General features: G+C 41.4%; 3 protein-coding genes across 4 annotated transcripts; 1 reads left to right on the top strand and 2 right to left on the bottom strand.

Moving 5' to 3' along the window:
- Positions 1 to 192: 192 nt before the first annotated feature.
- On the top strand, positions 193 to 7,757 carry ccdc12 (coiled-coil domain containing 12). The gene is made up of 7 exons (XM_056380886.1): positions 193 to 311; positions 3,138 to 3,211; positions 6,132 to 6,211; positions 6,390 to 6,451; positions 6,533 to 6,567; positions 6,688 to 6,764; positions 7,382 to 7,757. Exons 1-7 carry the CDS (start codon positions 228 to 230, stop codon positions 7,459 to 7,461), a joined length of 492 nt encoding a protein of 163 aa, XP_056236861.1. The 5' UTR covers positions 193 to 227; the 3' UTR covers positions 7,462 to 7,757.
- A 253-nt stretch (positions 7,758 to 8,010) lies between these two features.
- On the bottom strand, positions 8,011 to 17,938 carry si:ch211-257p13.3 (kinesin-like protein KIFC3). 2 transcript variants are annotated; one of them, XM_056380884.1, is made up of 20 exons: positions 17,751 to 17,937; positions 17,416 to 17,535; positions 17,085 to 17,181; positions 16,800 to 16,957; positions 16,421 to 16,673; positions 14,071 to 14,243; positions 13,411 to 13,476; positions 13,055 to 13,192; positions 12,748 to 12,945; positions 12,366 to 12,539; positions 11,382 to 11,529; positions 11,172 to 11,302; positions 10,958 to 11,069; positions 10,699 to 10,880; positions 10,514 to 10,618; positions 10,303 to 10,433; positions 10,081 to 10,201; positions 9,848 to 9,977; positions 9,313 to 9,542; positions 8,011 to 9,185 (listed from the first exon to the last, which is right to left on the bottom strand). In XM_056380884.1, the coding sequence occupies exons 2-20, from the start codon at positions 17,512 to 17,514 to the stop codon at positions 9,060 to 9,062; spliced, it is 2,772 nt and encodes a 923-aa protein (XP_056236859.1). In that variant the 5' UTR covers positions 17,515 to 17,535; positions 17,751 to 17,937; the 3' UTR covers positions 8,011 to 9,059. The 2 variants fall into 2 exon arrangements, with proteins under 2 accessions (XP_056236859.1, XP_056236858.1); XM_056380883.1 differs by having other exon boundaries at positions 10,958 to 11,302; positions 17,751 to 17,938.
- A 330-nt stretch (positions 17,939 to 18,268) lies between these two features.
- Positions 18,269 to 21,482, bottom strand: LOC130172288 (uncharacterized). Its single transcript, XM_056380885.1, has 2 exons — positions 20,994 to 21,482; positions 18,269 to 20,481 (listed from the first exon to the last, which is right to left on the bottom strand). Exons 1-2 carry the CDS (start codon positions 21,081 to 21,083, stop codon positions 19,939 to 19,941), a joined length of 633 nt encoding a protein of 210 aa, XP_056236860.1. The 5' UTR covers positions 21,084 to 21,482; the 3' UTR covers positions 18,269 to 19,938.
- Positions 21,483 to 21,995: the final 513 nt, after the last annotated feature.

Below are 21,995 nucleotides of genomic sequence, written 5' to 3' on the forward strand. Positions count from 1 at the left end.
TCTGTGCTTAAAATCTTCATAACCTAAAGATTTATTTTTAAATAATAATGTTTAAATTTCTATTAATCTAATCACTGATTTTGAAGGAATTAGTCAAACAAAACAAAACAATATCACATGATGAGGCAACAGGCCACTGCAATCGATGTGCTCGACGGTCGTTTTACATCCTCAGTCAGGACAACTAATGGATTTCAGAGAGAATTGAGCGGCGTGTAACGACAAACATGGAGCGAAATGTTGGGTCACTTCAGGAGCAGGCCCTCAAGAGAAAAGAGAGGCTAAAGGCACTAAGAGATAAACAACTTCATGTAAGTTACGTGTCTCGTGATGTTAAGCTTATGATAAATACAACATAGCCTGTAGAAAACGCGTCAAACTGTTAGTGAGGTAACGTTAGCCGACTTAGCTTGCAGCTAACGTTAGCACGGTTAATGTAGCAAATCGGTCTTAACCTAGGTTCGTTGATCTGTTGATGTGCAAAGAGATATTTAATCGATATCTAGTTCAAATTTACTTGCTTTTAAAGTAGTAGTTGTAGTCATTAGTCATTCACTTTTGCCCATGGGGCCAATTTGCGAAGCTAACCTTTATGAGCTAATCATGTAGCAAAAGTTAATGTCTTCGTTTATAAAGTAAAGTAAAGATCCTAATAAATTAGCATCCGTGGTTACCCTCTGTTTTGTGCCTGTACAGGTTTCATTGTGTTTATAACTTTGTTTTAACTGCCATGACAATGAAAATGCATCTCAGGTTTGATAAGGCCAGAATTGAAGTCATAATTCCTTGTATTTAAGACATTGAGTTGGTTGTTCTATAGTGCATTGAACAGTGAGGCCTTAATAACACGCTGGCCCAATCCCAATGTGCACCCCAAGCCCTATGCCCTGAACCCTCACAGACTTAATTGACATCACCTGGTGAGTGTTTGAGCGCGCGAGGCTGAAAATGGTACAAAGAGGAATGTGAAAGCACTTCTATCACGTTACCTTGATGATGCCAAAGCATTTGCATTCAATTGTGGGTTTGGGACTTTTGATTGTACATTTTTACTCCCTCCCTTTGCTCCCTGTTGGTAAGCAAAAAATACAATGTTGGATCAGATCTGGTCCATTTTGGGTATTTGGAGTTCATCATCATGTCATCATAGGACAAATAACTACACAGTTCTGGCTCTGAATCACCAGTGGGCTTTGTTTTTATACTGTCATTTACTGTCTTTGGTTATTCCCTCAGGCAAAGTCTGCAGAAATGCAGACTAATGGAAAGTGTGTATAAAGGGCTCAAAATGTCTGCTGGAGAGCCCTCATGTCCTTGATGGTTTGACAGTGGTAATGGCAATGGTAACTGCTGACTATCAGAGGTACAGAATAGACGGGGGCTGCAGGGATAAGAGCTCTGACCTTGTGTTTATGCAAGGAAATGTGTCTCTTGTTTGATGTTTAATGAGGGATGTTTATCAGGTGTGAAAATAATCTGGGAAAGTCTGAGGTTATCAGTGAATTTCAACTAATCAGGTAATTTCTGAAGAATGTAACATTATATTTACAACTTTGTTTCAGTAATTAAAGTAGTAATTTCACTGAAGTGTTTTCCCACACAAGCCCAACAGAGTAGGATGTTTGAAAACGTCTTAACCATCTACGACATTGTGACGCTGAAAACAATAATAACTAACTGAAACCACCTGAAACTGAAAACACAATTATTGTGGTAGAAGGTGGAGAAATTTTACTAAAAAGACACAACTTTTACTTTTCTAAAGGAGGATTTGTAGGAAGTATGGAGATACCTCAGTTTCATGAACGATGCAGACAAAAAAAAACTTAAAATTAGAATCTGTTAAAAAGCACAGCAACACACAAAAAAAATGTCTACTGCTCTTCTCTGTGGCCACTACCACACACTAGACAGTTAAATCTAAAGCATGTGTAACAGTTGATTGACAGTTCTTATCAGTTATTATGGAAATTATATTGTATGCTTGGCTAATCTGTCCATGATAATTGTACAATATTACATTTTCATATCAACACACACCCTAGGTCTTGACCCACATATTCTGAGAGCAGGTTTTTGCACCTGAGCTTCAGTTGGGCTTCAGCAGGGCTCCTGCTATCTGTGTTGAAGTATGTGAACATCACACAGTTATTCTGCTCCGCGATGACATTGTTACAGTTATGAATCTGAATTGTTCTTGCAACAGGAAACCCTGTTCAATGTGTAAGCTGACTGCTTACACCAGAACATGTTTCACTAAGCTGTTGTTGAACAGAAGCATACTGGCTTGGCTAGCAACGTTTGATAAACGGCTGCTGACATTCCTGAAGCTTGGGGTTATTTTCTTTTTGTTCTGCACTTCAAGAATGAGTCAGTCCTCTGAATTGTTCTAGCAGGTGGACAGGAAGCCTCTTCAGGAAAATGTAAGATGGGAGGGGTTCGATATCCTTTGTTACAATTTCTCAAGGTCAACATTATGTTTTTTTTTTTTTCTGGATTTCTGCAAGTACATTTCATCATTTGTTCTCCCCATTGTTTACGCGTGTATAGTTTTGTGTAGGCCTCATTATGAAATGCTGTAAATGTTGTTCAGGTAGCATGTTAGCTTTTGTGGTTTTTACTGATAGTCCTGGAACATCTGGTCCAGGACTATCAGAACAGCAACCTGGTTTTCCTCATTTATTTGTTAGTTCCCAAAGTTCTTAAACTACACATCCTAAATAACATTGTGTTAGAAGTAATCAAGCTCAAAATGTAAATTTGTTATTTGACTCACAAATGATGGGCCAACACAAAACACTGATGTTTTATTATTTTGTTTTCCTATGTAAATTTTAGCCTGATGTATAAACTGTATCTTTAGTGTGCCAGATCTAAAATGGGCTAAAGCATACCTTACAAAACTTGTTTTAGGGTCATCTTGTAGGCTTTGTGTCATGCCACCATCACACTTCATGTCACCCTTGGTGTAAGCTTTGTAATAAGAACAAAACGGCCACAAACATTTTCTTTAAGTTATTATTTGTGGCAGAATACAGTATTAGATAGTTTAGTTTTAGTGCTGTTGTAGTGATGCTGTTGAATCCCATATAGTAAAGTCAAGTTACTTAAATGATTGTGTGATGATCTTCTAACAGGGGAGAGAGCAGGAAGATGGGGAGCCAGAGGAGAAAAAACCTTCATTAGAGGAGACTACGGAGGAGAGGCACAGGTTAGTTCATCACTCCACTTGTCCTTTTGTTTCTTTCATAAAGGCATGTGACAGTTTATTCACACCCTGTTGCTCGCCCCTTTTAGCTGAAGCTTTTTAAGCAGCACAAACGGAACTGAAACTGATATAGAAGTCCATCACCAGAACATTAATCTTTACCTTTATCTAACCACGATCTTCTTGTAACACAGAAAATGTGTCAGTGCAGGTCATGAATTGCAGTGTTTACACTGGGCTGGATCACAGCCTCGTGCTATTAGCTGCTCAAATATCCTGCAGCTCACTCAACTTTGTGTATTAGTCGGCAGGAAGAGCAGCCATCTTTCCTGTCCGTTTTTCCATTGTTTATATTTAATGACTGTGCACTGACGGCACAGAGGGAGTGCCGCTGTATTTCCTCCAGTTCAACAGGACAGATCTCTCCTGGGAGAATGAAAATAGCAGCAGACGTTAAGAGTCCAATTTAGACATTTATCTGTGAAGAAAGAAAAGATCAGTGCTGAATGTACTGAATGTTTTTTTTAAATCTGTGTTTTGCCAAGTTAAGAAACACATCTGTAGCAAGATGTGCCTGTAATGTATCTTGTGATTGGTATTAAAATTTCATGGCAGATCAAATTCCCAAACCAAGGCATGAAAGAACAAAATGATCAGCATGTTAGTCCTTAAGTTATTCCTATTTAAATTAGTGAAAGATTCACAGGTTTGAGATGTGAAAATAAATCTTGTGCAGAAAGGTTTTCAGCTCCCTGTTTGTTATACATTCCCTCAAGGCTATTCCACAAAAGGCCCCAACAGCACGATGCACCTTTTCCTGTTACATCTTGCAGGTGTTTTGGGGCTGCTGTTAGTAGATTTCATATCCTTGGAGGTGGCCAATAAGACAAAAGGAATTTCTAAAGCCTCTGAAATATTAAATTAGTACTTACAGTTTCTGTGGCTCTTGTAAATGGAAAGGCTGGAGTTATTTTTGCAGTGGTGAATGGGCCAGGTACCTTGATATCAGTGTAAACATTTGAGCACTCTGCTAAACCTCCTCCTCAGTCTCAGTTCGCTCTAAACATTTTGAGAGGGCTACACTTGGGTCAGTGCTCTGAATTTATCACTGGCTCTCTTTGATGCCACATTGTGCTTGAAGTGGAAATGTGTAAACACACTTGAAAGGTTTGGACGCATCAAATTGAGAGACAGTTAAGAAAAATAAAGGTAGGATGTCAAACATTGACACAGGATGGAAAATTTACACATCCAGTCTGTTAATCCTGTCTTTTGTCTTTGTGGCGGCACTTAAGATGACGATGTCATTCATTATTTGTGTGCCTGTCTGTGCCTTTAGTCTATAACAAAATATCTTGACATTTACTGACCAGGATGTCGTAAAAATTAAGTTTGAAAATCATCCAAATGATGGGGGTGACTTTCCTTGACCTTTTGCCTCACTCAATCCAGTTAAAAATGTTTTGCACAAGCACTACTTGTCCATTGCAATATCCATTTGCTGTGATCTCCATGGCCTTCATGATGTATCTTCATGTTTACGATGACCCCTTGACTTTTCCTTTTGTGCCACAATTGTATAAGTAATGTCAAAATCATAAAGTTTGCACTACAACTTGCTCCTCAGAGGACCGTCGTCCATTTTTTCTTTTCTCTAACACTATCTTTAGGCTAAATGATCAGTTTTGTACAAATGACAAATAATGGCAAAATTGCAACTACATTAATGGAACCCTTTGTACAAGCACCAGCCTTATACCAAAAATATCCAAACATTATCCCGAATAATGTAGCCAAAGACTTCACTAAACACATCCATGCTTCCCGGAGGGAGAACCTTTTTTTAGTTTAGTATTTTGGGGCATTTTTATTAGAATGTTTGATAGTATTGAGGTGACAGAAAATGTGGAGAGAGAAGGGATGACATACAACCATGGTCCCCCTACCAGATTTGAAGCTAAAGTTGGCATAACCATTTAAATCATTTAATTCAAATTTGACACTCAAAAAAAGGTGATGTAATTTAGCTCTGTTGTTTACTACATTAGTTTTATTAAAGTAACAGTGTTTCAATTAAAGTCGTATTTTTATTGCACAGAAAATTTTCTCTACAGATAAGTGTTTTTTGTCATCATACAGCAGAGCTGTGTGTAGCTTTTAGACAGAGTAGATGATAGACATTTTCAGGGGCATTTAAGTGGCATAAGAATTCAATTTAATGGTGAGATGGATAGAATGACATATTTCCCCACTAAAACAGTCTCTGGGAAATATTCAGGAGGCAGATAAAGCGAGGGAGAGATGTGTGGACTAAGAGTGGACCTTGGTCAACCACAGGCAGAACATGACTAGCATTCCTGCCCGTACCCATACAAGGCATCGGTCTGTCCATTGGCAGCAGGAGTGTGATGAATGTATCAAGAGTGTACACTCTCAAGCTTCATCACAAATCCATGTTAAGCTCACAACAGCTGATAACTCTCTTGGTGTGCGTTTAGTCAGACAATAGTTTACCTCTGCCTCTGGACTTTCTGTATAATCTGTAGAGATGTCAGTTAAGGCTTGCCAAAAATTCCTCTGTGCAGAGACGTGATGAAAGACTTGTAATTCAACATCAAGGAAAGAATTCCTCAGCTGTTAGCTGCTCTCCTCGGGTCTGTGCCCAGGAGCAGGTGGAACATGTTAATCAGACGTGTCCATAGGAATAAAGAGGGACATTATACCCGACCTCTTCTAGACATTAGATGTGCAGCTGTGCAGGGTTTGCAGATGGTCTTTTATGCTCCTTAATCTCTGGTGGAATATATTTGTCTACACTGCCACCTCCTGGACTGTCACAAGAGTGTGGGAAAACAGAATAAGAGAGATGTATCGTTTATAGCACTAAAACCAGACTCACTTTACTTTACATTTCTTTTGTCAGAGAGCTGAAGCTGAGGAATTACACCCCAGAGGATGAAGAGCTGAAGGAGAGGCAGGTGCCCAAAGCCAAACCAGCATCAGGTGAGAACTCTTTACACACAAACAAGCTTTGAAAAAACTTACCTCAGAGCCTTGTTAATATCATACATGGCCTCCAGGAAGGTCATAGCACATGACACCCCTTGAGTATTGCTCACAGATTCCTGCTGCTATTATCATACATGATTCATGACTGATGGCAACCTCTCTTGGTTTGCAGTGGAAGATAAAGTTAAAGACCAGTTAGAGGCAGCTAATCCAGAGCCCATCATTGAAGAAGTGGTGAGTAACTCCTTCGGTGTAAATGTGATTCATTTGTTGTTGCATCAGTGCCTGCTGTATTCAGTTGTTTTCTTTCCCCAGGATTTGGCCAACCTCGCCCCGAGAAAACCAGACTGGTAAGACCTTTTTTTTTTTTTTTTTTAATAAATTTCCAGTCGGTATTGTGCATAAAATCTTGGTCTAATCAAAGATAATTTGTTGCTGACTTTGTCTTTTGACTGTGATTCTGAATCGAGGGACCTGAAGCGCGACGTGGCAAAGAAACTGGAGAAGTTGGAGAGGAGAACACAGAGAGCCATCGCTGAGCTCATCCGTTAGTATTTCTTGTTTTATGTTTTTCCGTTTTATCACTGAATTCTCCTGACAGAAGAGACAACTGCGCCTGAGCTGGGCGTGAATTATTAGGCTAATTGCTTTGTGGTTTCCAGACTCCACAGAGGCTTGAAGTCACCTGATGACATCAACAGTCTGATTCCTCCACTGATGTGTGATCCACATTCTAAAAATAGGCACAAGCTTTCAGGAGATCACAAAACAGGTTTAACTGTAATAGGAGGTTTTCTCTGTGTGTCACATTGTTTATACTTGTTACCTTTTATTTACATGCTTGAAGAGTTGAGGTAACCATGTTCTTTTTGTTAACATAATAATCTAGTTCTTGAGTCATTGACTAACATTAAACAGATTATAGTGGCAAACAAACAGTCACTCCTTTCAGTTTAGTTTTTATCTTCTGTGCAAACTCAGACAGCAGTACAGCTATATACTGAGCCTGTACTGTCTGTGGGTGGAATATCATCACCATACTGGACTATTCTTTCGGCAGCTGGGATACTTGGTTAACAGGTGTCAGTGGTGCACGTTATCAACTCGTGATTGAAGGATGCAGTGAATGAGTGAGTCAGATGGACTGTGTTTGTGTGTGTCCAGGGGATCGTCTGCGAGGCAGTGAGGAGGAGTTGGCTGGAGCAGTGGGAGCAGTAGGAGTGGAGGAGGGCGACTCGGACTGAATCCAAGATGTAACTGTACAGTGTAAGACTATAGTGAATGAATGGAACACCACAATGATGGCCTGACTTTACTGGGACTGTACCATCACATCGGTGTCGTGCCTAGAGAGATGGCTGGTTTCATCGCTGCAGGGAGTAAATTTTCCTGTCAGGTCTTCATATACAAGTCCTACCTTGTATCACTGTATTATTACATATGAATATGTAGTAGTACATTATGTATATGTGGTTAATTGAGGTGCATTTTTAATGTAATTTTTGTATTTTCTCAAGTAAAATAATGTGACTTTTTCAAATACCTGATTATTATTTTTGAGTATTTTCCCTTTATGTGGAAAAATCAATTTAAAAACTTGGATTGATAAAATGCTTTTTTTCTATCAATCTAATTAAATACCTGACAAATCAAACCACTGCTATCATGCTGACAGAAAAATCATCAATATCTTCATAAAGATAAATTGCCGGAATGGCAATGGAATTTGAACTATGAACTCCACAGTTTCGTGGCATGATCAATCATTCGTCCAATAAGAGAAAAAAGACACATTTCAAATACATCGTGTTTATTCAGAAAGTTATCTGAAAATTGACTCTAATCATCATGAAATGACCTGCATGGTAGTTACTGCAACATTAATGTCTTGCTACACTTGAATCAAGTTAGTTTTGATTCAGTGGGTGATAAATAGAGGAATGATGATGAACAGATAACAATAAGCTGTTTCTGGTATGACATTCACTAGTGATATCTATTGCAAGCACCTAAATACCTGTTCTGAACTGAAACACTCCTTTCACAATAAAGTGCATCTTCTGTCCACATAGGCCCAAGCAGTCTCCTCAATAAGGAGGATATTGCACAGTTCATTATATTACCAGTCTAGGACAAAGGCCACCCACTCCCTTCAACGACTTTCCTCTTTACTCAAAAGGCAAATTGTCAAGTCTCAAAAGAGAAACAGAAAGAATTCAATCACTATTTTTCTGAAGTTCACAAAAACTACACAAATATGTGATGTCAGTGTCACGGAAATGCCTGTACTTTTGCTACAAAACAGATTCTCCTACACACTAAAACCTTCAAAAATATACAACATTGGAGATGAATCTCACAAACTACAGACATTTATAGCAAGATGATTAATACTGCAAAAATGGAAGTGTTGATATTGTGGCGCTGTAAGCTTACTAAACCTGTCTGGACATGATGCTGCTCTAAACACTGGTGATCATGGAGGATATGGTATATCCTGGATTTTGGTATTTAATACAAAGAAACTGAGATACTGTAGTTCAAGGAAGCATCAAATCTTACACCGTGGGGGGAGTCAGAGGTTGTTTTGGCACTGCATGCAGATTATCTAACAATAAAGGGTTATCATGTGTCGGAAGCGGAAAATGGCAAAGTGGAGGCCAATATCCTAAGTACCTAACCTCAATCACAGGTCGTCATTTATGTGCCACACAGACCTCCACAGATTTAGCCCTTGAGCAGCATTGCTGTTGATCTTGTTGAACTGTAGCTCTATGATTCATTGGTAGGGTGGGTGATAATCTGACGGCTGCAGTCATGGCTCCCTGGTGATTTGAGGCTGTCAGTCGCACTGCCCTCCACCAGATTCGATCTTCCTGGCTGCAGGGCCCAGTTCCACCTTGCACACCCTCTGGGCAAACTTCAATGAGCACAATGTCTCTCCCACATTACTCTCCAGAGCAGACACCTTTAGCAGAGAAGTTGAAACAAGATGTCTCACAACAAGCATCGACAAAGATGTCAAATGTGGTGTACTGAAAATATGTCATACTTCTCAGGCTGAAAATCTAAAAAATCTGGAGGAGTAATCTTACCTGCACCACCATGACAGTCTTGCTGCCTTTGCCCAGAGAGTCTTGTAATAAGTATGTAAGGCGGGAGTTCCTGAAAGGGATGTGAGTCTGCCGAGCCCTCAGTGCCTGAATTACATCCCCCAGTGCCAGCAGAGAGCGGTTAATATTCTGGGCCTCCTTCAGCCTCTCTCCCTCTGCACCAGACTTGCATACTCTCTCCGAGCCGGCCAGGTCCACCAGGTTCAGCTTGCCTAAGGGAAAAAAAAAAAAAAAGTAAACAGAGTAATGGATGAAATGATGAAGACGGCCATCTCTGGATGCTTATGTGCCTGACTGAATCCTAATCAGAAGCTGTGTTTTGCTTTCTCATCCTGCTTTCACTCTCAACCTCTCTTGATTCAACATTATGACTAATAGCTAGACTGCCCTCAGCTTTATTACAACAGAGAGGCATTCGATGAGGAATACCAAGTATGATTCAAACTTACAGCAGGAACTTGTATTGGGCATTTGAAACACTTTTTATGTAAGAAGAGACAATGCATGTGCAACTGACCGGTGGTTTTGGACCCTGTGGCGAGGTCAGTGCCCTGAACCGTGATGCAGAGCAGAGCATGGGAGCGGGAGCTGTGCTGGTTCATCTGAGTGCCAAAGGTGATCCTGTTTCTTCGTGCTGTGGCTAAAATCTGCTCCAACACAAGAATATTGAGCCTCAATGTTATGATTTGCTCCAACAGTGAACAATATTCATCAAATGATAACAGCACGGGCTCTTTCCAAACATGTCACCTTCTTAATGTGCTGAAAGCTCTTGACTTCGACGACCCTGAGGCCCGGCACATGCAGCTGTCCTGTTCCGTCCGGGTTGATCTTTATGTCCAGTTTTTCTCCGTCCTTACTCAGCAGGTCTCTGGGAAACAAAATGTAACACAGACAATAAAACGACCACTTTCTTTTTGCTCAAAATAATATTGCAGGCTAAATGCTCATCTAAAGAAAAGAGTAGCTTACCTTAGCACCTCGTTGTAAATCTCCACGGAACTGACAGTGACGGTGTAAGACCACATGTCCTTCCTCTCCTCGATCTCACTGAAGAGATGTTTCAGTGCTCGCTGGTTGATGCCTGGGTTCTCCACACTGCCCTGAAAAATCACATGATACTTAGCCTGCAACCTATATTACAGACCATCACTCTATGGCGACAGTTAACCGGAGAGTATACCTCCATGGTGTAGGTCTTTCCAGAGCCAGTCTGTCCGTATGCAAATATGCAGACATGGTAGCCATCGATGCAGGACGTCACAAGAGGTTCAATCTCCTGAAAGACCTGGCGGAAGCAAATAAAGGGTTAGAGTTCTTGTTACGCTTATATTTCCTTCGTGCTCATACACTGTTCATTTTCACTACCTCTTCCTGCGTGGCCTGAGGGTGGAAGACCTTGTCCAGTTCAAAGATACGACCCTTCCCTTTGTTCAGCACAGTGAGGGAGGACTCGTTGTTGGGGTCTGCCGTCACCACCTCAGACTGGCCCTCCTCATGCTGGTCCTCCTTCAGCACGGGCTTCACGCGACACAGCACACGGATGTTGCCTAAAAACAGAGGGGTCCAGTCAGTGACACGTTTTATATCTTCTGCAGTGAATTTATATTTCTTCTTCTGTGCATACCTTTAAGCTCCACCAGCTGTTCATGGTACTTCCTGCGCAGTGCAACTTCTTTCCTATATTTCTCCAGAAGATCTTTGTTGGCTTCGGACATCTCACTGATAGCTGCTGTAATCTGCCACAGACATAAAACAGTAAAAAAAAAAAAAAAAAAAAACTTTTTACTAGGCTTGTTGATTTGTTTGGACGTCTGTCTCCTAAACACAGCAGTACACACCTGTTTTTTTGCATCATTTATAGCTGCTCCGTAAAAGTCTGAGAAGTTTCGAACTTGGCTCCTCAGACTGGCGTAGTCTGTCTTCATGGAGCGTAAAGTCGGTGGGAGGGCCGTCAGACGCTTCTGCAAGCCTGAAAAATACATTTTTCTTTTTCTTGTGCATAGAAACCAATATATCTTTCTTTGCTGATTTAATTATGTGTAACTCACCGAAGAATTGGTCCTGCAGGTTCTGAAAGTGTTCTGCTGAGCAGCTAGCCGCAGCCTTCACAGCCTCCTCCTTCCTCTCCTCCAAATGGCCAATCTCTTTCAGCAGTTCCTCTCTCAGTTTACTGATTTCTCGCTCATATGCTGCAATCTGTAAAAGGTTCAGCGCAGCAATTTGTCAATCTGTCAGCTAGACGTGTCCAATCTGTGCAGGTTCTGCTCTATAATGAGTTCATCTGTCAATGAAACTGATCCAGGTTGTGAATTTCCAACAGTGAAGTGAAAAATCTCTCCTGCCTTCTGATCATCTGTTCTCTAAAAAAACAGGGTGGGGGGGTTATTTATCCCGGCCGACTGTGTCTCTTTCAAATGTTTTTTTAACCAGAGTTGATGTTGATGGCATCAGGATTTCATCATCTGGGATTTGTTGCCAGTTTCCTTGCCTTTTAATGGCCAGCAGCCAAGAGTAATAATTTGTGTACTGATGGATTTTTACTTATTATTGTGGAGCATTATTGTCATGTGATTCACCTTAAGATTTATGTACATTAATTTCATGCTTGAGATATGTTCAAAAACAAGTGTTAACTTCTAAAAACACAGGTAATAAAGTATATAATATATAAGTCAGTTTAATGTGTGTGTGTGTGTGTGTGTGTGTGTGTGTGTGTGTGTGTGTGTGTGTGAGAGAGAGAGAGAGAGAGAGAGAGAGAGAGAGAGAGAGAGAGAGAGAGAGAGAGAGAGAGGAGAGAGAGAGAGAGAGAGAGAGAGAGGAGAGAGAGAGAGAGAGAGAGAGAGAGAGAGAGAGAGAGAGAGAGAGAGAGAGAGAGAGAGAGAGAGAGAGAGAGAGAGAGAGAGAGAGAGAGAGAGAGAGAGAGAGAGAGAGAGAGATTGTGTGCATACAACTGTGCACTTCAAAGCAGATATGACAGATAAGTATTCACAGCAAACTAGTTTAGCGTGAATACTGTCGCTTCTGTTTGTTACCTTGTGCTGCAGATTACAGCTATATTCATCAGACTTCCTGATTTGCTCCTCCAGCTGTTTGCACCGCATATTCTGATTGGACAGCTTTTCAGACAGCAGCTCATTCTTCTGTCTGGCTTTAGTCAGCTGCTTTAGTGTGGCAGGTGATTCCACCTCCACAGTCTGGGTGACATACTGGGAAAGAAAGAAAAAAAAAACCCATCTGATTGTCATCTTTTCTAAAAATATATAGTACAAAAGAGGAGGCTCCTTTATTACTAATGCTGGTGTGTTTCCAGCTAACAAATATCTATATTCAAATCTCTCTAATTAGCTGTTGTAGATCAAAAGCCACTCTTTAATATTCAAACCAATTTAAAAAACACTTTCGTATTTGAATTACCTTCACCAGTGGCTCCTTTCCTCTCTCTCTGTCCAACTCCAGCTGCAGCTCCCTCACTCTATCCTCTCGTTTCCTCAGCTCCTCTCCTCTCCTCCACTCGCTCTGTTCGCTCTGTCGCTCCAGTTGTGACAGCTGCTCAGCACGTTGTTGTAGGGAGATCTCCAGCTGCTGCACTCTGCTGCGGAGGTTCTCGTTTTCCTAGCAGGGCATAGAAAACAAAGTCAATTACAGGTATTTGTGTATGCAGTTGCTAATGGTTGCCTTGGTAGCACATCAGCGAGCTCCCAGCTGTGCGGGCGCGTCTCACCTTGATGAGCATGGTGCTGGACTGGGAGGGGATGGCTGACAGCTGCTGCAGGAGGCCTTGAGTGACGCTCAGGCTTTGTTTCAGACTCTCGTTCTCCGCTGACAGACACAGCACTCGCTTCTCTGAGTCTGTGGCCCCCTGAGGAAATATAATATAAGATTGAGTTCCAGCATTAAAAACTCAAAATTGCAAAAATATTTTTTCATCACGGATTTATTACACAAGACATGCTGACCCTTCTTTGGCATTTTTACAGCACTATTTTCAATTCTGTGTGTTTGGGAATACACTGTGGCAGTCTTGCTGATGATGTGGAAAGTGACAGAGTCATTAAATCAACAGAGCACAGCGCTTACAGTGGCAGTTCTCAGTCTCGACAGCTCCTCCTCACGTTCCTCTATGCAGCTCTTCAGCTCATCAATCTGTGCGAGAAATAGAACAGTTAAAAGTTTACTAAAACAGGTCTGATCTGAGAATATAGACATGTTTGACTCCCGATTTCATTCAATCATTTGTAGCAGAATGTGAAGTTATATAATTCTGCTATTTCTTATTCAAGGTTTAAACAGGAATAGATAGATGTAGATACCTTGCCAAAATGGCAGTGTAGATTACACAGTCACATAAAAAATTCACAGCGTTCACATATATGCACAATAACACACAACTTGAAAGGCATAATGTATTTATGAAGATATGCATGTACAGAAAATGTGTCCACAAGACGGAAATGATGACATCTTCTCTTCCGCAATACTTACAGCCATTGGCGACTCCAAAGTGCCCATAGGTGATGATAATGCCCATAGATGTGACTGTGAGCGTGACTGATTGTTTGTCTCTGTATGTCGGCCCTGTGATGGACTGGCAACCTGTCCAGGGTGTACCCCGCCCTCGCCCAGTATCAACTGGGATTGGCTCCAGTCCCCCGCGACCCCATAAGGATAAGCGGTATAGATAATGGATGGATGGATGGATGGATTCAACTTTGGGGATTTAACAAATATGCTGCCTACCTGCTGCTGAAAGGCCTGTATGCGAGAGTGTCGGTCTTTTTCCTTCTGTTCCAGCTGTGAGTGCAGCAGACGCAGCTCTCCTCTCAGCTTACTCCTCTCACCCTGCAGGCCGTACAGAGACTCCACCAGCTGGTGAACCCCAGCCTGTGCCCCTGCATCACTGCTGGACTCACCTGGAGGACATAAATAGAGACTATCTTCATCATCATCATCATCATCATCACCAGTCTAAATGCTGGCTGCGTCAAAATCAGCAAAAAAAAATAATTCTAAAATTTTGGACCCATATTCACATTAGATCACCCACAAATAGATCCAACCAATATCCTCAGAACTTCCTCTGACCTGTTTTCTATATGTAGGCTTTTCAGTTAAGGCCACTTTCCAGAGTACGCTTGAATGCTTGTGAGTGTGTGTAATATTAATGAACATTAAGTATGCACTTAAACACGCCATCTAGTTACTTTTCATTGCAGTTAAGTTAGCATTATCATTGCTGTGTTTCCACTCTGGAGTCTCCGGGGCAAGTCTAAAGACCTGTATGGCTATCACGTGCAGCCTGTCTCAAGTGCAGAACCAAGATTCACATTTAGAAGACGCTTCAACCTGCTAAACCTCTTCTGTTGTTCCACAGGAACCTCCTCCATTTTAATCACTTTTCTCCACCTCAATGATTTATCAGGCACTGTCACCTTTGATTTTCATAGCAGGGAATTATGTTAATTTCACTAACACGGCGTGTCAGGTTTGCTGTGTCACAGTGGTGCAGGGAGAGGTGGTGATGCCAGGAAGAAGAAAAAAAATACAGGGAGAGGCTACAGCTGTGAATCAGGAGTGCTGATAGAAACGTGCTTGCAAGAAACGTGAAAAGTCTGAGCTGTTCTAGTCTGCAGAGGCACTGAGATAGCTTTGTAAATTTTAAAACAGCAGCTCAAACACAATGAACAACATAATGATAAAGATAAAAGAAGAAGCTTAAGATTTTTTTTTTTACATTCTTGACAAATGACCAGTGAATGGAGCATTAGCCATTCATTCTAAAAGCTTAAATACTGAATAGTAGATTAAAAAAAAAAAAAAAACCAAATAAACAGGCAAATGGTGCTCGTGATGGAAATACTGCACATCTGAAAATACACAGGAACACTCCTCCACTTAGACCTGCACGTTGCCTTACAGAAAACAAACAAAGCCAACAGCCTTGTAACCCTGGGACATGGACCCCCGGCTATTTTTAGTCCAACACGAGAACACGTGGCGCCAAGCATGTGCCAGACCTCGTAAGTGCATTTGCAAGGAATAAAACAGTACTTACAGCCATGTTTTATTCACGACAGAGAGCCAGAGTCACTATCCAAATACCACACACTCATGTGTCACACAGGCATTTATCTTTGTCCTGCACACGATTGAGTGTCAGTGTGCTTTAAAGACACCCACTCGCTGAGATGTATATGGCCCAGTCTGGTTATGATGCATGCTGTCATACATATTGACACATTTCAGACTCTATCGGTCAGCCTGAGGAAAGGAAATCTGATCTGTCTACAGCTTCATGGAGGCATGCACTTGTTAACATGCTCAACATATGCACAGCAAAGTGATGCGCAGCCGAGAGTGGAGCTGGAAGCTTTGTCTAATCTGCTCTGAGGTTAAGCAAACACCTGGTCAAGTCTGAGATACAGCAGATACAAACATCGAAAGCTTTGAGGTCAGCTGGACAGTGTTAGTTTGGCCTCTGTGATGTCACCAATGCCAACTTGACTTACACCACCACCCACACAAATCTAATCAGCCTCCTCCTTTTTATTAAAAGATGTACAGTGTGTCCCCAGTTGAAAAAAAATCTAATCTTGGGTGAGCCAGCAACGGAAAAAGCCAGTCATTGGACATTGACGTGAATTACGTATTCAAAACTGATTACTCCCATGATATTAGATCTTCTCAAATCCACAGTCATGGAAAATGACTGGATTTCCACCAATGTAAATAAGACCACAGATCGCTTTTGTATATAATACATAACCCACTGGATATACACCTACTATGATGAGCATGTGAGTGTGTGTGTCCTCCTAATGCATCTTCCTCCATCCATCAGATGATCTCATCCAAGCTGTGTCATAACATTAATCTCGCTTTGGACCATTTCTGCTCTTTTCACACCAACCAATCAGTGCAGTTATTAAAACAGCACTACGACCTCAACCTCTGTGTTTTTCCATCTTCCTCACACCCACCGCCTGGGAAAACCTCTTTCTTGCACCTTAATTTCACCCTCCCCCATCCCCTCTTTCCTCTCTCTCTCTCCTCCCCCTCCTTCTCTCTGACCCTTCTCCTCCTCCCTCACCCTCGCTCAGTGGGCTGAGGGTCTGCTGATGGCTGATGGCCTCCTCCAGGCTGCTGATGATGCTGTTCTTGTCCCTGAGGCGCTGGCGGTAGGAGGCTCGCAGGGCCTTCATCTGCCGGCGGTGCTGGACACGGTGTCTCTTCAGCTGGACCCGGTACTGGTCAGCCTGCTGCTGCAGCTGCTGGAAGTGAGAGTACTGCTCCAGAAAACTCAGCAAGTGGGACATCACCGCCACCAGGGGAGAATCTGCCAGCTGGGCAGTAAAGACAGCGCGCGCACACACACACACACACAAAAAGTTTAATGACACTGCAGATGCTCCTATTTGGGGAAGTGTGAGTTTATATTCCTGCATCAGGTGATGACACAGTTTTGCTACCTTTCCTGTTGTTTCCAGCTGAACTTGTGAGGCCCTCCTCCTCTCAGCCTCTTGTTTGAAGGACAAAAAGGCAGCCAGAGGAGTGCAAGCTGGGATGTCGGGGCCATCTTCCTCATCTTCATCACTCGGGGACATTTCATCACTGTCACTGCTACTGCCTGGATGACAACAAGCCACATCAACGACAAAGAGTAATGGGATGTATGCACTAACAGAAAATATCCATATCACACATCATAGAACAGCCTTTACATTGTTCTATAAATACGCTATCTGAGCACTCACTTGATTCACTAAGCTGAGCACAAGCTTTTTTCCCCATTTTGGGGGTGTGGCCATCTCTCCTCCTGCTCCCTGTTTCCATGGAAACAGGTCCTGGCTCCTGAGTACAGCATCATAGATGAGGGTCAGACATGCACAACATATTTACAGATTGCATACATAGAAATGCGCACAATTACATGCAATGACGCTCCCAATGTGGAGATCTTTTATAAGGGAGCCTATAAATCTTTTTTTTGTTCTCGCGTAGTAGGTAACGCATGCATGTTCCCCATAAAAAAATGTTTTGCCGACAAAGGACCCCCGAAGCTGGACATGATGTGGCTAGACATACATCTGAGGAAGCTCCACATGCTCCCTCCAATGCCTCTTCCTCTTCCCTCTTAAAGACAGTGTAGAAGATGTAGACTAAAAGGGAGTAGAAGGCGTACATCTCCACACCATCCAAGAGTCCCTGTAAATGACACAATGTTCACGTTTAAGTCTGTCATGCAGCAGTAAAGGAAAAACAAAAATATTTTTTTACCTAGATATTACTATAAAACTCAAGTTTTAATGATAATCAAATGATGCATGAAGGTAACACTGGTCTCAATACACCAGGACCTCTTTTGTTTCTATTTTAACTGTCACTCTAGTCCATCATGCAAAATGCTTTATCTTCTTTACCTTATCACATATCTTCTCTTAGGTGATGACAATTTGGCATTCTCATCATTTGTATTCCTCTTTCGCAGTCCATCTGTGTTGTCAATGACAAATCTTCCCATGCATCCCTTTTCCTCAGAGCTGCAACAGCATCCCAGTGCTGTGTGCAGCTCCTGTGTGGCTCCCTCTCAACCGTTCTCTCTCTCCTCCCCTTTCTCCTCCTTCTCCTCCTCCTCCACTTTGCTCCATCCACAGGCTGCAGCTGCATGTGAGCATGCTCACTGCAGTTTCCTGCTCCGCTGCAGTGGTGGAGTGAAAAATATGGAGTATGGAGACTGATTGGGCTGCAGATACCAGCAGCCTGAGACAGAGGTGGGTGAGATGTGCCAGGTTCCAGGTGATGATGACAATGATGATGTTGCACTTGCAAATATTGATGCATTGCATGAAGATGAAGGACTTTAAGTGGCACAGTGGCAGGACAGCTGAACATGATCTAAGAAATCTTTGAAATGCCATGTTAAGTTACATACAGTAACTGGGGTTATAATTCATATAATTTATTTAAGACATGTTAACTGCATCTTCCTTTATTGCATATTAACATTTTTGTGAACAAAAATCAATTCAATAAGAGAATAAGTAAAAGTACAGAATGTGACATTTTTTAAATACCCCCACAAAGACATAAACTTAACGATAAAGCATTATAAAAAAGAACAGTCAACACAATTATCATAATTATATGTAAACATAATTAGATTAGATTGAAAACATCACTAGTCATCTGTGCCTTGAGGTTTGACAAAGGCATTTTCCCACAGACAGGCACAGAGCTACAGATGCCTGCACAAATACTGCAGTAAAACTGCTGAGCCGGCTGTTCACAACTCTGAAATCCAGGAAGAGAGTCTGCAGTGTCCACTACAAATCTCTGTAAAGAACATCAATACCTTTCAATGACAACACTGTGGACAAACAAAATTATACACACAACATTTAAGTAATGGTGAGTTAAACAGATGAGGTCGTTTCAGTCAAGATTAAAGCAACTAAAAACCAAGGAAGTAATAAAAAAAAAAAGAAGTGCACTGATAAGTATCAAATGGGCATGGTGAGGTAAGAGCAGGGCCAAAAGCTTAGACCACTGCAGATATTTTAATAGAGATACTGCTGAGGCTGGGTGTTTTTGGAAACACTAAAACAGTAAGCAGAGAGATGTGTGCAGGATGTCAGTAGCCTGAGAGTAAGTACAGCCTGGTAGACATTCACTGACAATCACAGAGGACATTCAAATATTCACATCGGATGACAATAAATGTCAACCAGGCACTACCAGGAAGCCTAAAAAGGCTACACAAGGCCACAGTGGACTGGTCAGTTATAAACTGTGGTCACGTACTCTCATGCAAATGAGAGTATGTGTGTTTTGTCTAATGCTGTGTTACATTCAGATTACATTCATATGAAGTTCAGACACAACTGTAGCAGCGACTGTATATTCCAGTGAGCTGTAGATTTCCACACTGACACTTTAAGCACATACCATTATAAGAATCAATACATGACTAGGATATTGTGGTTACTGTAATATTACTTTTTCTATTTATCTCGACACTAATTTACTGTTTTGTTCATCAACATTACCATTGCTTGTATGTTGCATTCAAATCTAAAAGAATGTTATCCTTTAGTCCGTGTGACCTCCAGCGTAGAAACTTGTGTGGCAACCAATGATTATTTTCACTATTAATTATCTCTCCATTATTTGCTTGATTGTTTAGTTGACAAAATGTCACAAAATAGTGGAAAAGGGCCCAAAATATTTAATTCATACTGATGTGACAAATACAAAAGCAGCAGGTACTCAAATTTGAGAAGTTCAGATCAGCTACTGTTGGAAGTTTTGTTTGATAATTAACACTTGCTTGGTTAATAATTACCAAAATTGTTGCCATTTAATTTTCTGACCACTGATGAATCGATAAGTGACAAACTGGTTAAGTTCTAGCGAAATTTACATTAAATCTTCTTCACAAATGTCTCAGAATGCTTCTAAGTTAGGCACATTAAATTTCTGTATCTGCAAAACTTGTCTTTGCAGCACTTGGTGTATATATATATATATATATATATATATATATATATATATATGTGTGTGTACATACATGTACACAGATTCTGACTAATCACACAGATATTTACTGATTTAATAAATTCCTATGTTACATCGGTCAGTCACATCCAACAGAAACTTGCCAAGGGCCTTCGTTGAGGCCCAACAGCCTATCGACATCGACCCTTTCAAAAACCACTTCATCACTCCCTCGGAGGAAGCTGGAGAAATGAGCGGAGCAAAAGTGTTTGTTCCAACCTGTGGGGTCACAAGCAAGGGCAGACTGAGGGCCACACCACTCAGGGCCCCTAGAGCATTACCAGCAAAAAGACACACTGTGAGGCAGCAGGACAGGGAGGACAGGCCCAGGCAGCGAGTCATCACTGTGAGAGCATCTGCTGAGAGCCAGTCACACAGCCCCAGCAGCAGGCAAGTGCCACACATGAGAACATGCGCTGTGTTGTGGTCTTGACTGAGCCACAGGAAGTCGAAAGAGACCAGCGCTGGAGCCAAAACCTCGCTGGCCCACTCTGCTTCTCTCTGCAGGGAGGTCAGGTATGAACTGGAGGGATGCAAGATGCAAACTGCTGCAGAGAGTCCAAGCAGGAAAAGGCCTACTGAAGGAGCTCTATGGTCCTGCAGAGAGAGGGGTAAATGCAGAGGCAGTGGAAAAATAGTAAGTAAGAAACACAATACATGGCTGGGTTTACTGATTAACTTCTATTTAGAATTTACAAAAGTGTCAGCCTGTTTAATGTATATATTTATATATAACAGATGAATATAGGAATTTAGCTTTAAAACACCCAATAGGAAAGAAATTTAAACAAGCAGTGAATGTAGTTGAGGAGAAACACTAGAGCTGCAAATAACTTACTTACCAATAATAATTTAGTCTATAGAATGTTAAATGTCAAACGACAGTCCAAAACCCCAAAATATTCACTTTACTATAACTTCTGAGATGGAAAAGCAGCAAATCTTGACAATTGAATTAATGAACCACAGGATTTACTTAAACAAAGACAAAGTTTGCTTATTATTTTTCAGTAGATCGATTCACAGTTAATGGATTGATCCACATATAGTTTCAGACCTAGAGATGAAAGTTACAAAATTATAATATCGCTACATGCAGTGATACCTACCTTAAAAAGTTTATAAGAAGAGTACAGTGCAGTGGCAGATAAAATGATGTTGGAGCATGAAGTTACCCACTCTGCCAAACAGGACGCCATTGATCCTGACACCGAGTGTCACTGCTGTAAACATCCACAATGTTAGCAACGCTACCGTTACTAACGGTCACAGAGAAAGTCGGTTAACTTCTGATGAATGTGTCTGATGTTATATAATACAACTGTACCGTGTATCTGAATGTCGTCTTGTATTTCATGAGGTCAATGCAAAGCTAAACACGCAGCACAGAGGACAAAACTTTAGGCAGGAACAGAAGGGCATTTGTTTTGACATGTGACAAGTGCGGATTTGGACACTGCGCAGGCTCCAAAAGATGCGTTCAAATATTCTCGTAAACATCTCACACTGTGCCAGCAGAATTATCGCAACTTTTGGCCAGTAGTGTTACTGACTAAAATTAATTGTGGCACAGGGACACCAGGACCTATACAGGGGGCAACAGCCAATAAGGTAAGAGGCAAGAACTAACAAGTAGGCTCATGGACAGCAGGTGTGTAGATTGCAGGCTGCCACCACACAGACCTTGATGCGTTGTGCTCGCTCCATGTGGCTGGGACTGCTTGTTATACTTGTGGCTCTGGTAAGCCAAACCTGTTGTTTTATTAATTGTTATATGTCAATTTTACTTGTCCACAATGCTCCAATAAATAGCCAGTCATGGCAGGTAACCTACACTGACTGTTGTGGCCTCGTCCCTGTGTCTCATTCATCTGTCTCATTCCTCTATGTTAGATAATTAATAGGAGTTTTAAATTGAACAAATGTCTTATGAATATCTTGAGTATTGCTTTCTATTTTTTTTATCACTTTGAATTGCTTTTGCATGTGAGTGTTCTACAAATAAATTTGAACGTGTATGCACGTCGCAAATCTATACTTTAATGAACTAAAATACACACGATGAGGTTTTTAGTATATTTTAGTCAGTAGTATATAGCAGTAACAGAATG

This window comes from Seriola aureovittata, chromosome 7 (assembly GCF_021018895.1).
Source record: "Seriola aureovittata isolate HTS-2021-v1 ecotype China chromosome 7, ASM2101889v1, whole genome shotgun sequence".
Classification (NCBI taxonomy): Eukaryota; Metazoa; Chordata; class Actinopteri; order Carangiformes; family Carangidae; genus Seriola; species Seriola aureovittata.

Bases quoted from the DNA above. Each gene is read 5' to 3' on its own strand.
- si:ch211-257p13.3 (XM_056380883.1), bottom strand. From the start codon at position 17,514: ATGTACGCCTTCTACTCCCTTTTAGTCTACATCTTCTACACTGTCTTT. The intron at 10,202-10,302 runs GTAAGCTACTCT...TTTGTTTCCCAG, and splicing joins ATTTACAACGAGGTGCTAAG to AGACCTGCTGAGTAAGGACG. The intron at 9,543-9,847 runs GTCAGTTGCACA...TTTTTCCCTTAG, and splicing joins CACAGGGTCCAAAACCACCG to GCAAGCTGAACCTGGTGGAC.
- ccdc12 (XM_056380886.1), top strand. From the start codon at position 228: ATGGAGCGAAATGTTGGGTCACTTCAGGAGCAGGCCCTCAAGAGAAAA. The intron at 312-3,137 runs GTAAGTTACGTG...ATCTTCTAACAG, and splicing joins TAAGAGATAAACAACTTCAT to GGGAGAGAGCAGGAAGATGG. The intron at 6,212-6,389 runs GTGAGAACTCTT...CTTGGTTTGCAG, and splicing joins CAAAGCCAAACCAGCATCAG to TGGAAGATAAAGTTAAAGAC.
- LOC130172288 (XM_056380885.1), bottom strand. From the start codon at position 21,083: ATGGCGTCCTGTTTGGCAGAGTGGGTAACTTCATGCTCCAACATCATT. The intron at 20,482-20,993 runs GTAGGTATCACT...CTCTCTCTGCAG, and splicing joins CTTCTTATAAACTTTTTAAG to GACCATAGAGCTCCTTCAGT.